Source organism: Dermacentor andersoni, chromosome 6 (assembly GCF_023375885.2).
Source record: "Dermacentor andersoni chromosome 6, qqDerAnde1_hic_scaffold, whole genome shotgun sequence".
Taxonomy (NCBI): Eukaryota; Metazoa; Arthropoda; class Arachnida; order Ixodida; family Ixodidae; genus Dermacentor; species Dermacentor andersoni.
The window spans coordinates 111,184,474-111,198,510 of NC_092819.1; the positions used below are offsets into that span (position 1 = coordinate 111,184,474).

Genomic DNA, 14,037 nt, shown 5'->3' on the forward strand with positions numbered 1-14,037 from the left:
GTTTGAGAGCTTTGACTGTGGTCAGCGTTTGCTACCATTCCATCTTCACAGAGTAGAATGGTCGTCATTTCCCGATGCACGCGGCAGCCGACAGACGGCATTAATACTAGCGTGACGTATTTCTTGTTGCCAGTTTTCGCCGACTGACACATCTTGTTCAATTTCTTTCTCTATTGTTCGGGCTTGTTTCACGGCTTTGCGGTGGCGACCGGTACACGAAGGCAAAGTACCTCCAGCAGGTGTCACATTGTAGTCTCGGTCAAGAACACAGTAGCGAGAACTGTGAATCAGAAAACTACCGTTTTTTAGTCTGCGAGCCTGTGCCCAGAAAAACAAGCGACACTCAAGACACAGCGATAGCTCCAAGCACAGTTTGCGGTCGTCGAGAATCTTATCTGCGGGTCAAGCGTGTCGTCTTTTATACGCGACTCGTGGGAGGGTGCAGCGTAATCGCAAGTGCTCGCATACCTTCTATGAAATATAACACCGTCAGCCTGGCGCAAGGTCCAGCGAGTAGAAACAACGGGTAGAAACAGTGATAATGACCGAGTAAGTTCGAAATCATGCAGGCGCGTCATGCGCTGAACGAAAATGTAAGGTTGCTAGCGAGTGGAATGCAGTCCCCGGAGTAAGAACACATGTCCATAGCGAGAGCTTTAAAATTGGAAGCAAACGATGCTTATAAAGGCAGACCATCTGTAAAGAAAGGCCAGCCGCTAGATTTCCAAAGCTGCACGCTATGTCTCACCGCATGAAGAAAGTGCGCAATGGGAACCCAGTGCCAGTGGGACCCTGTATCCAGTGTCATGCAGATATAGGGCCCCTGAGTAGCGCTGGACTCTGGGTCGCTGAATTCCTGCGGCATACTGGAAGGAGCTGGGCACTGGTACGAAAAGCAGTTCCAGAGCCGAAGAGACGCTGTACCATCCTACAGCACATAAATTTCTAAATACAGAAATAGAGGGAGAGCATTTAGTGCGCAAGGATACAGCCTCAATAAAATTTGAATTTTTTTACGTAGTGATCGCGAGCCGGAAGGTGAAGAGGTCCCGATAATTTACGATATCCAGGGACTGACTCAGTTTCAGATGCCGTTTTTATGTCGCGCCCACACAAAGTAGATACTCTTTTTCCATGCTACTGTACCTTATGCCTCTGTCATCAGATGCTACAACACGATTTTTTGTTATGAAAAAAACAACGTCAAATGCACCATCAACTCAAAACGCAGCCCAGGCAGTTACTGCCAATTTTGGTAGCTGTCACTCGTTCTTCGCACTGATGAAAGAGCATAGAGGAGTTATGGTCCCTAAACCCTCATTAGAGGAATATTGTATGCATAAATGCCCCCTTATTTTCATTTTTGTCGCAGAAGCGCCAACGCCAGCATAGCGGTTGTCCGAGATGCGCTACGAACACGCTTCTCTATAAACATACTAACAAACTTTTGTTCGCTTGGTAAAATACAATTAAAGTGCGCCGCGGAATTCGACATCATCGTATTTCAACAACTCGCAGCAATTGACATTTCTAAGTAGTCGGATCTAAAGAGAAGCTTCGGTGAGTGCGCCTGCCAGCATTCGGCGACAGTACATAACCATATGCTTACAACGCGTCGCATTGGTTCTCACTGCTATTTGTGTGGACATCGTGGGAACAAGAAAAAATGTCACAGAGCGGCACACGCAGCACAGTCACAGCGTAAGCTGGAGGAGCGGCTACATAAGAGCTGCATTTTCGGCGCTACGGGCTACAGCATATTCGCCCGGAGCCTCTTCGCGTCGTGTTCACGAGGACCATCTGGACTGTGGCTTGTGCTGCTCTCTGCACAGCGCTCTGCTGAGCTCGATGTTGCCTGGTTGGAACCGCGCGTGCAGCTTTACGAATCGCTTCTTCAGGTTCGCCTCTTGCCAGGAGACGCCATAGCGTGTAACGAATAGTAAACAAAGACATCCGTACTACGTGGAGCACATGTTACATTCCTTGACCCATGGTCATGGTACGTTGCTGTTGATGACGATTATAGTGATAGTGATGGTTTATTGGCATCCCATTCAAAACGGAGTGGTGACAAATAGTCACCCAGCTTGCTCGAGTTAACAAGGTCCATCTACATGCAGCGTACAACTCCTATATGTCGGGACACTTGTTGGAATATAACGGAACTGCAATGCAAAGTTGGTACGCATCGGTGCTGAAGGGCGCGCATGTCACATCGCGTGTCAAATAGCGCGATACTACACTAATAAGCGATGATTTAATCGCATTCCCTTTGAAACAGGACGGTGACAAACGGTCACCTACATGTCAAATATGTTTTTCATTACACCAATATTTAAAAATCTCCATAATCTTTTCCTTCCTCAAGACTTCTCTCTCTCTCCCTTGTACCGCTACCTAAGCAACTGCTTCATGGCATGCCACATGGTGTAATAACATGCAACTGCAACGCAAAGGGTGCCCGTATACACGCTAATCGGCGTTCATCTCACATCGTAAGCCAAGGGGCGCGATATGATGCTAATGATGACGACGATGATGATTTATCGTCATCCCCTTTCAAACGCGCTGGTGACATATACTCACCTAGCCAGCTTGATCTAATCAGGTTTAATATATACTTTGTTTTCTAGCATTCTTGTATACATCTTCTCAAACTGCTTTTTCTTCCTCAAACTTTCTTTAACGGCCTTGTACTGCTACCTGTACATATGCTACATGGCGTTCTACCAGGTGTAGTATTATGCAGCTGCAATGCAACATGTTCGCGTTGGACGCAACGTGGTGCGAATTTTCGTTGTTATTAGGAACCCTGCCGAAATAACTTCTGGAGCTCTCCCACTCTTACAAAGGAAAACGTCAGCTTCTCCACTGAATACCCAAACGAGCTTCAGAATTTTCAATGTTTGCTGCTCTCATAATACACAAACCCATGTGGTAGAGTCCATTTGATCCATCAACCCCCACAGATCGTTCGTACTGAAGCGAGGGGCCATGAGGTTCGTGCTGTTTTACCCAGCATCAGTTGCAGTAAAGTAAATCTTGTATTCGCTTCGGTTTGCGCCTTTCTTGCACCCTCAAAGCCAAATTTCTCGAAGAAAATGCGAGTGCCTTTCCCACAAACATCCGTCATTTTCTAACCCACCGGCGCTAGACTTCCGCCTACAACTGCACGTGATCTGGGTGTTGTGCAGATCCCGCGGCTGCATCAAGGTTCGGACTGCTCATTGCTCTATTCTGTCGATCCACGAGGCCCAACAGAACCTGAGCTGATCCCTGCATTTTCTGAATCACTGACTTCCTTCGCATTGCCATTGAACAGCCATCGACCCTCTCTTACACTCTCAGAGAACCACTATGCTTCTCTTCGCCTATTCATGCTACAAGACACCCATACCAGCGCAATATGCTGCCCAATAGCGCCGAGTACGTCGCCGTTATCCCCGGCATATGCGCTTCACTGCTCACACAGCTGCGCGGCTGCCTCGCCACTGTCAATTCGGTTGTGTCCCGCACTCGCAAGCACGTACGCTGATTCTTACTTGGTCTATATCGCTGGGTTCGGCGCTAAGTCGTTGAAGGCTAACGCTGACAGAAGCTCCGTTTGCTTTGCACTGCCTGCCATCAGCCGATCGGCAGCCAAAAATAACCGTTTTTGCACATTGGCATGATCCTCTTTGAGTTCCATGTCGAACGCGAACAACAAATGAATGGCCATAGGCAGCGCATTTGGCGTCAGATGTGCATTTCGGTTCATTAGGTTCCCCTCAGGGCAATGAGCCTTTGCAGAAAGTGTTGTCAAAAACACAATCGAAATACAAAACACTGATGCACAGAGCAATGTTCACAAGAACTTCGTGTTACCCTAGCGGACATGGAGGCTGTGGATGCATGGTGCATTTCAACGGAGCCAGACAGTATCGTGGACAGCAAGTGGATCGCTGTACAGTTTGGCTTTCATGCGGTCGGACAGCGTGCGTGCAGGACGCGATGGGACAAGAAATCGCGTGTTGATTTGCGCGGACAAACTACGACATCACCACGACGGGCACAAAACGACGGCGCGTGTAGGGCGCTTTGTATTCTAGTAAAACCTGTTAACTCCCAATTCTTGTACCCCATGCAAAATTTAGGAAAATCTCTTTAAACGCTATTTCACTCCGAAGATTACCCCCATAAATTATAATATAAATGAAGGTGCCAGGAAACTAAAAAAAAAAATGCAGCCCAATCTTTGTGAACAAGACGTCCCGTCATACTGAATTAAGATTGTTATTATTATTATTCTATAAGTATAGCATACGCCTCGTGTTCGCTTAATACTCAACCGCAAACCGGCATATATATATATATATATATATATATATATATATATATATATATATATATATATATATGTATGTATATATATATATATATATATATATATATATATATATATATATATATATATATATATATATATATATATATATATATATATATATATATATATATATATATATATATGTATGCATATATATATATATATATATATATATATATATATATACATCCATTTCCTGCGGTCTTGGGTGAACGAAAGCGTGTTGATTTTTTGTACAAATGTTTACACGATTGTGACAATGGAGCATTTAATCGCATTTCCCGCATGTCACAATCATGTAAACTGCTGTAATGCGCTGGGAATCGAATATATCGCAACGCTGACGTTGCATTGCACAGCGACCACCAACTGTGACGGTGAGCGGGTGTTTACTTAACTACCTTAAGCTCGAACACAGGTGGTTGATTCGTCTAGCCGGCATTCCAATAACTTTCTTGCAAGGGCGCGAGCTGAAATCCAGTGAAACCAAAGGCCCGACATGACTTCGATGGACACATAAATTTTCCGAATACATGATATTATCTGCGTAAACAAAGTCTTGTAAGATGAGGAAAAGCATCGCACCTTTTGCTAATCATGTAGATGCGCATAACTATTGCTGCTTTTTTTTCCTATGTTTAGAAAAGTTCAGACAACAAAGAAAAATAAAGGATCGCCAAACTCGTCTCTAATTTTTGTTGCTTGTTTTCAGTAATTCAGCTTTTGTACGCTATTAACCGACGAGACAACCACGATTTGTAGAATGCGTCACATGATTTACGAGCAGCTCCCTGCCTTCACATTTTCTTGTGAATGGCTTTGCTTATTCAAATACGATGTTTGCGCACAAAGGCAGAGAGCTTGCGTTAATCATTTAATGTTACCTGAAAAAGACCAAATTTTTGGCTGCCAGAAAAAAGAATCCTTGATTTCCGCGCGCTTTTCCTCTTTAAATATACCATGCGATTTTTACGCTCTGAATTTACAAAAGCACAAAACCGAAAATACGGGGCCCCAAGTATTACGTCTATTTGTACAAAGGCGTGCTGCATGTTGACCAGGGGGGCTTGCGTCAGCACCGATGCTGGCGTCGGCAAAAAAATTGAAAACGATGACATAGCGATAACATTGCTTGTGAAAGAAATAGGGAAGGTTTTTATAAGCTTTAAGTTGTGTACCTTGTTATCTTTCTTTTATGCTTATTGTCACTGGTTTCCATCCGATAAAATCTACAAAGCCATCGTACAATTTTTTTAACAATAGCGCCCTTGCCATCGCCCTAATAACCTTAGTGTTGTAGTGAACACACATGTGCCACCATCCCCCCTCCCCCTTGACTGCACTGCAGAAGTTGCTGCTCGTGTGTTTGTACGGACGATAAGCTACTACCTTGCTTACCTACAAGGTAGAGATAAGTATTGTGCAGTTGACCGATAAGCGAGTTGCCAAATCGTGCGATTCAAAGTGGCTGAGTGGTTCTGCGAGTTGGGCCCTCTTCAGCCATATCATTGGATTTTGATGAGCTGTGTGTAACAATTGCTATATGTTTTTAGGGAGAACCAATAAACGACGTCCTGCATTCTCTCCGAGAATCACAGTACCTGAGCAAGACAGGCGGCCATTATGCCAGCAGAAAGCAAAGTCTCGAAAGATGCAGCGCCGATGCAGGGTCGTTCTTGCTACATCGACCCTTCGTCCTTGAAGCATGGCAAGAAACCTGGATACTCTCACAAACTTGACGCTCTGAGACGTGTGTACTTCAAGCAACCCGCTAGCGATGCACACCAGTACCTGGATGTCGGCTGTGGTTCTGGAGGTTTCACCAGAGATGCTCTACTGGAACAAGTCCGTCCCTGCCGGAAAATCGTGGCCGTGGACAGGGAGGATACGTTGTTGGAGTACGCGCGCGAGCACGCCAGCCACCCTGACATCATCTATGAGCTGCTTGACATTGAGAAGGATGATCCACAGCCGCTAATTGATAAGTACGGTCAATTCGAGCGTATCTACTCGTTTCTGGCGCTTCAATGCGTCCGAGATTTGGAGGGCGCGTACAGGAGAATGTTCCGGCTACTGAAAAATGGCGGGGAATGCGCCCTCGTTACGCTCACGGGGTCTGTCATCACGGACGTCATGCACCGGCTCAGCAGCATGGAGAAGTGGAAGAACTACGTTCCGGTGGGTAAACATTTGCACTAATGCGGAATTGGTGAATAGACTTAAGGTGAGCAATTAATGCTCCTCTATTGTTTTTCCTTCCACAAAATTTAACCCAACAAAATCCTGTATTTTTGCTAATGACCACGATTTCTCTTTTACGATTGCATATGTGGAAAAACGATACAGCAAATGTTGTAGCGCACCAAATCTCAGAGTCTAGCACAATGATTCGGTGAACGATAATGTCGATACACAAGTATACGGGGAGCACAACATGCTGCTGTGAGACGGGTTTGCCAGTAATGCTAACCAACTTGCGTGGAGGCGGATAAGTGCGATAATATCATGTGATGCATTGACGACAACATCAATATGACTAACTATCTAGCTAGCCAGTAGGATAGGCGGGAGTTCTATGCGGGAGTTTTTAAGCTGCTAAAGCACAGGTGTAGAACAGATAGAACATTCGGTTAAATCCACACAAACTTAAATGTACTGCAGAAATAGTAATTTGTCTTATTATTTTGCTCTTCAGGAAATGGTGGATCTTTGCGTGTTCACGTTATTTTGCGCATGAAGCCTGCGTGACCACTAATGGCAATGTTTCGGCTGAGCGTGGTATATGCTGTGTAATGCTATTATTCCGCTAACTTATTATTTGAAGAGCGAGATTGTGACTCTTGTATTCATTGTGCCTTTTTTCGTTTTCGCTATGGAAACGTTGCGATTTGTACATCTTGAGCCAAACTTGAACTTGAACCAAACGCTATTAATGCAAAAGCTTTATTATTCAATTGAGCGGGTCCTAATATCATTTTGTCAAATTCAGTTGTGCAAGTTAACCCGTCCAAGGCTCCTTGGCTAAGGGCCCACATAGGATTGTTTGTGCCTCGCCTATATGCCTGATTAGTAATGAAAAGTGTGGGCTCATATTTGGTGCCTTCCACTAATGCCTACCTTGGATTTTCGGAATTGTCGACATTAGTCAAGTGTTGGCTCGTACGTAGTCTGCATTAACAACTGTTCACATTTCTCCATATTCCGCTGAATCAGCTAACCAAGAGTGCTAAACATGTCTCATCACAAAACCGTGCATGCCATATTGCGCATCCAGAAACATATATATTGCAAACCCACGAGGAAACGTTGCAAGCCATCTGGCACACTTGTCTCGTAACTTCCGGCGGTATCTCTGAGTTGCCGCTTGTACTTCTCGAAAGCAAAGCGCGTAGTATCGCTATACATGGGAGACTTCATATATTTTGCAGGATCCTAAAAAACTGTACTCCGAGCGCTTCTCCTTCAAGGCTCCTATTGTGGCAGAGGCAGTTGTGGAGGCAGAGCGAAAGGCTGCGGCCGGAGCAGGGCTTAATCTCGTGTCGTGTTGTGTGTACGACAGCCAGTGGATCATGCCTGATGTGGAGGCTTGGATAGGTGAGTTAACTTTTGGTGGGCTTTAAAGATGCCATTACACATATCTTCGATACGGGATACTGGTATGTCACAAACGCAAATATATATATCAGATCCAATATACTCTGAAAAACTCGTTTATTTCGACGTTGCGGACGACACCAGCATGTATTACGAATGGTTTTACAGATGCAATTAAAGCAATTTTATGCACTTCGGGTAGGGTACAATTCAGGAACTACTTTGCAAATGAGGAGTTCTAAACTGAATGAAAAAAATATGGGAGAATACAAACTACAACACCGAATTATCAATATAAAATACTACGTGAAATTGCGGGGATACATTGTACGCAATATTAACGTGCTGTAGCTAAGATGAAGAGAACGGTCGCAAATGCGTGAAAGACGAAACTAACCTTTAAAGCGAAAGCTTTACGAACAGCGTCGAACCGAGTTTCGCCGTCGCCAGCAATTTCACTTTCATTTGACCGCAACTACGCCGTAGCCTTGGCAACGCATCACGTGACTCGCCGCGCCGAGCTGCGCCGCCGCCAGCAGCTTGGTGCATGCGCTATCCACAGCTGGGTCGCCGCGTGACCACGTGACTGGCCGGTGCCTGGCTAGGAGGAGCGCCGCGCTCGCCTAGTCAGTGCGAGCTTGGCCATGGATGAGCATGAGGCCGGGCCATCTTCTCTGAGCATTGCACGGGGCGACCATCTTTAAGCCGTCGTCGCCACGCAGTGTCGGATTACCGTGTGAATATGGCCGGGCGAGCTGCTTCCCTGGAGAGGGTCCGGAATGCAACAGTCGTCGAACCGCCGAGGCCAATGTAGCGACTGCGTTCGCGTCCTGTTCATTTGTGCTTCGTTGTTGCTCTTGTTCGCGGCATCTCTCTGCATGTCTAGCACTTGCGCTTTCCCTGTGGCACAACAGGCGTCACACTGTCGAACGATGCGTGTCTACCCAAGCCTAATCACAGTCATATCTAGCCACCGACCTCACTCAAAGGAGAAGGGTAGCGGTGAACATAGTCGGCGGTCCTCGAAATCTGATCGATGGTGCAAGCGCGTCGGCTTTTATACATGAGTCATCGAAGGTTTCAGAATAATCGCGGCTACCACAGGTCTTTCAGGAAGTAGTACACAATTCACGTCATGGATACAGTCAGGCGCACTCGCTCAAAAGCCAAAGTTTGGCAATTTTTGAAAAGCATACTCTGGGTGACATAAATGGAACTTCCCGTGGGCCAATAGTACTAGTGGTGTAGCTTGACCGGATAAAGCTTGGTAGTTGTAATGCGTTAAATTTGGATTGATAGGGCTTCGAATTTGTAAAATCCACCAGTCGTTAAAGCACTCTTTTCCACCTTTAGTGAAATAAGACTTTCTTCAAGAAATCCGTGCTGAGCTTCGCAATACGAAGGTTGAGTGATTGCTGCAGATACATTGTCCCACCTTATAAACGTTTCGCTGAAAACTAAATATAGTCAGGACCCCGCTTAGTTTGTCCTTATCAGAACAGCATCTAGATTAAATAAAAGTTAAGCAGCAGTAGAAATACGCAGCAATGCAATTACCAAGAGCTTAATTCCGCAAATCAAGCAAATGGCACTTAGAAAGAGTGAGAAAAACGAGAAAAAAATTCAGCAGGAACGTTAGGACATACAGATAAGTCCCGAAAACCGAAATACAAATGATCAATATAAAAAATCACATACTGTTGGGTTCATGCTCTTCTTTGTGGTTACGGACAGCTTGATGCATCCTGACTGGTTAGCATTTTTGACTGTTTAAATTATTTTACGTTTATATAGCATTTAAATACTGCTACCAGTATGTGTGCGATTCCACATTCAATGCTCGTCATTCTTGCACGGACGAGGACAATACCAGTTTCGGTTGTGTCTCACATGATCAAGTTAATCATTTTCGTAGGGCTATAGAGATGCTCGAAATGGTTAGTGTTTTGGTTTTTGAAGTGAGCCAGCATTTCAATAATGTATCAGTGTAAAGGGTGCCCACCAGGCTTACCTTCTATTGTTTTAATAGTGGGTCTTTATACCCGTCGTACGACGTATTACTAATTAGCTTTGTTGTAGCTCGACCAGTCTATTTATATCTGACATAGTTCTGTTAACCCCGACAACATCACAGTGCTGTAAGTGTGATAAAGAACTAGGAGTTCTAGATTATCGCCTTATTTAGGGTAGGCAGGTAAAAACATATATTTCTTAAACTACTGACAATTGAAGATAGTTTATTCGCTATTAAATCATTGTGGCAGTCGCAGGATAAAGACACTACTCATTTTCTGCCTGAGATAGAGGATGTTGTGGTGGCCAAGAACAGTTACACACTTCACATCTTCCCTCTACAGTAACATAGCTTACACGGACAACATTAGGTCAATTACTCATATGTATTCTCAACCACACTAGAAAAACCTGTCAACGACTGCACGCTAAAAATGGTGCAACATCTGCGCTACAAATAAATACCTTTAAATTCAACGGCAAGGATTGCATTGGAATCAGAAGAATATCAAGGGGAGAAAATTAGGCCCAACCACGGCCGCTGGATAGAAAAAGGTGCCGCTTGCCTCGTCAAGGTAGCTGCAATTGGAGTGGGCGTGACAGCCGTAGTTGAACTCACGTCCGCTTGGCTGGGCCTAACGGCGCTAGCTGTTTAGCATGGCACGCGTCGGCGTCCATGGGCGACGGCGTTCCAAGCGCATATTCCATACCGGTCCTAGACAACACTCCCCGAATGGTGACGCCACGGCGGATCACACCATTATTGATACACGCGGCTGGCCGCACTTTCTTTTATTCAGTGGCCGTACCCAACCATGTAAACAATAGCGAGCGTTCTAGAGCCAAAGTTCTTTAAAATCAATCAGGTAAGATGCCTGTTCCCGAAAGCTTTATCGGCGATATATTCTTGATAACCAGTCAGGGTGAGCAATAACTTTTACCATTCACTATTTCATTTGCGAATATATTTTATTAACCAAAACGCACAAGTAAAATCAATTCCGCAGCTCCCGCTCTCGAACGTGTAGATAGGTATACACTAGTACTCTGTCATGAGGTGCACATGCTGCGTTGCAAAAGAAAGCTGAAGACGACGACGGGCACGATGAAGGCGCGAGGATGATTGTAGAAAAGCAACTGAAAAGAGGAAAAGAAAAAGAAAACTATCCGGAGAGCCTTGTATCGCGTGCGTTGAACGCGGGAGGGGCGCCCTTGTTATAGACGAAGCCGAGGGAAGGCAGCAACGGTGCATGAAGCAGCTTGTCGGACCATGGGTCTGAGCTCCTGCTAAGCCTGGTGCTCCTGAACCTACGGCTCCACCATTCACGCAGGTATACCGTCTGCCGGGCGTCAATCGGCACACAGACCACAGAATTTATGGTCCTGCACTTCCCTCCTGGCTTACATTTCTGCCCCATCACGACACGTCGACTCCCCGTCCGGCTCCAGCTGGGCACCTCAGCAGTGCCCTTTCGATGCATGCGCCATTCAGGCCGTAACCTTCTGCGACACCGTGAACCGAATCATATGGTGATGTGTGAACTTCAAGGACCTAATTGAATAGTGTGCAGACTAGTTAGAGACTCCGTAGTTAAATGTTTTTCACACTAATGTTTGTTGCAAGTTATATATTGTTTAGTTTATATAAACATGTTTGTGCGTGTGCAACAACGAGTATATGCTTCATATTTTCTTGCCTAAATTGGTATTTATTGACCACGTTCAAGAATCTGCTACGGTGAAAAGATCTACACCGTGACACACTGGTGTCCGCGACAGGACGAAGCTATTCTCTATCAGATCAGCACATGATGAAGACCACGGACGCCCGTACAAAAATGGAACTTGCGGAACGCTTAGGCTTGTCGGAGGCAAAGCTGAAAGAGAGGGTAATGAACGCATAAAAGCGTCATCACAATGGCAGGGCAGTGGAGCACGAGCAGCTGCTGCCAAGTGTACGTCGTGTGAACGAGCTCGAGCAGAAGCCGAGGAACGCATCCTTCAGCTATGCATTAAGGTCACTGAAATGAACGCAGCCTGAGGGGACAAACCGCAAGCGGGAGGGCCCCCTTGAAACTGGAGAAGCTGTCCGTTCACAAACGACAAATCCGCACAAGTTTCTCCCAGAGCTTTAGGACGCCCGACGGGATACGGATGCTTACCTCAATATATCTGAGTGCGTCGCCACTAGCCAAGACTGGGACAAATCGCAGTAGGCAATGGCAATCAGGATGCGGCTCACGCAGGAAGCCTTGTAGGTGTGTTGAAGACTGTCTCCGCAAGATTGTTTAGATTACGACAAAGTCAAAATAGATTTGCTGCAGTGTTTTCGTTTTACGGCAGAAGGCTACCATGGAGGTTTCCGCGACTCCATACCTGAGACCGATTAAACGGCTGCAAAGTACGTTGCTAGGCTGAGAGGCTGTTTTGACAGGTGGATAGAGCTTTCAGAGGCCTCAGAAACTTTCGAAGGTCTTGCCGAGTCGGTCATGAGTCAGTAGTTCCTAGCAAAGTGCAATAAAAAAAAACTAGTGTCACTTCTCCGAGAGAGACAGAGAGTGCCTCAACTTGTTTGCTACTACAAAAGCAGATGATCAATATATGGAAGCCCAACAACAAAGTAATCCGCACCATTTCAGCACACAATCAGACATTAGCCCAATTCTGAGTCATAGACCTGACCGCAACGTGCACACTGCCATTTCGCAGTGCTGTTTGCGTGATGGAGTTGGCCACAAAGCTCCTTTTTGTCGGGCAAGGACTAATTCGGCGTTTTATGGGAAAAGCCTTCGATATCGGTATGAGACACGAATGTGTTCACACAGGAAGGACGGAAAAAAGCTTTATTGAGGACCAGCACTAACATACAGTAAAGTAGAGCACTTGCTCCGCTAAGGCCCGTTGTTGATCCGCCGAGTGCGATTGTAGCCAAGCACTCCAGGAAGGAGGCGAATGGGAAGGGAAAAGGGAGGTGTAATGACACTGTTACATGAGTGCAGAATGTGTCCTGTATCGGCCCTAATCTCCGAACAGAGTGCATAATCCCGATCAATCTTCTTGTGCCACTGATAATTCATATAGTTCACCCGATTCTCCATCTAGATTAAAAGAGCACGCTACGCAACTGGAAAAGAGGTGATAGATGGCAGGGTCATTGTCACGCAGGCATAGCCAAATGTTTTATGTTCGATCAACAAAATGGCGTCATCATCATCGTCATCAGCCTGGTTACGCCCACTGCAGGGCAAAGGCCTCTCCCATACTTCTCCAACTACCCCGGTCATGCACTGATTGTGGCCATGTTGTCCCTGCAAACTTCTTAATCTCATCCTCCCACCTAACTTTCTGCCGCCCCCGGCTACGCTTCCCTTCCCTTGGAATCCAGTCCATAACCCTTAATGACCATCTGTTATCTTCCCTCCTTATTGCATGTCCTGCCCATGCCCATTTCATTTTCTTGATTTCAACTCAGATATCATTAACTCGCGTTTGTTCCCTCACACAATCTGCCCTTTCCTTATCCCTTAACGTTACACCTATCATTCTTCTTTCCATAGCTCGTTGCGTCGTCCTCAATTTGAGTAGAACCCTTTCCGTAAGCCTCCAGGTTTCTGCCCCGTACGTGAGTACTGGTAAGACACAGCTGTTATATACTTTTCTCTTGAGGGATAATGGCAACCTGCTGTTCATGATCTGTGAATGCCCGCCAAACACACCCAAGCCCATTCTTATTCTTCTGACTATTTCAGTCTCATGATCGAAATCCGCAGTCACTACCTGTCCTAAGTAGATGTATTCCCTTACCACTTCCAGTTCCTCGCTACCTATTGTAAACTGCTGTTCTTTTCCGAGACGGTTAAACATTACTTTAGTTTTCTGCAGATTAATTTTTAGACCCACCCTTCGGCTTTGCCTCTCCAGGTAAGTGAGCATGCATTGCAGTTGGTCCCCTGAGTTACTAAGCAAGGCAATATCATCAGCAAATCTCAAGTTACTAAGGTATTCTCCATTAACTCTTATCCCCACTTCTTCCCAATCCAGGTCTCTGAATACCTCCTGTAAAC

At 45.7% G+C, this 14,037-nt stretch overlaps 1 protein-coding gene across 2 annotated transcripts in view; it reads left to right on the plus strand.

Annotated features, from left to right (window-relative positions):
- LOC126522291 (juvenile hormone acid O-methyltransferase-like) overlaps nucleotides 1-14,037 on the plus strand; it is a 48,183-nt gene that overhangs the window by 26,036 nt on the left and 8,110 nt on the right. For both annotated transcript variants that reach the window (XM_050171015.2, XM_055066328.1), the window contains exons 2-3: nucleotides 5,920-6,544; nucleotides 7,795-7,960. In XM_050171015.2, the coding sequence (XP_050026972.1) occupies nucleotides 5,990-6,544; nucleotides 7,795-7,960 (721 nt within the window). In that variant the 5' untranslated portion in view covers nucleotides 5,920-5,989. The remainder of the gene's footprint in view (nucleotides 1-5,919; nucleotides 6,545-7,794; nucleotides 7,961-14,037) is intronic.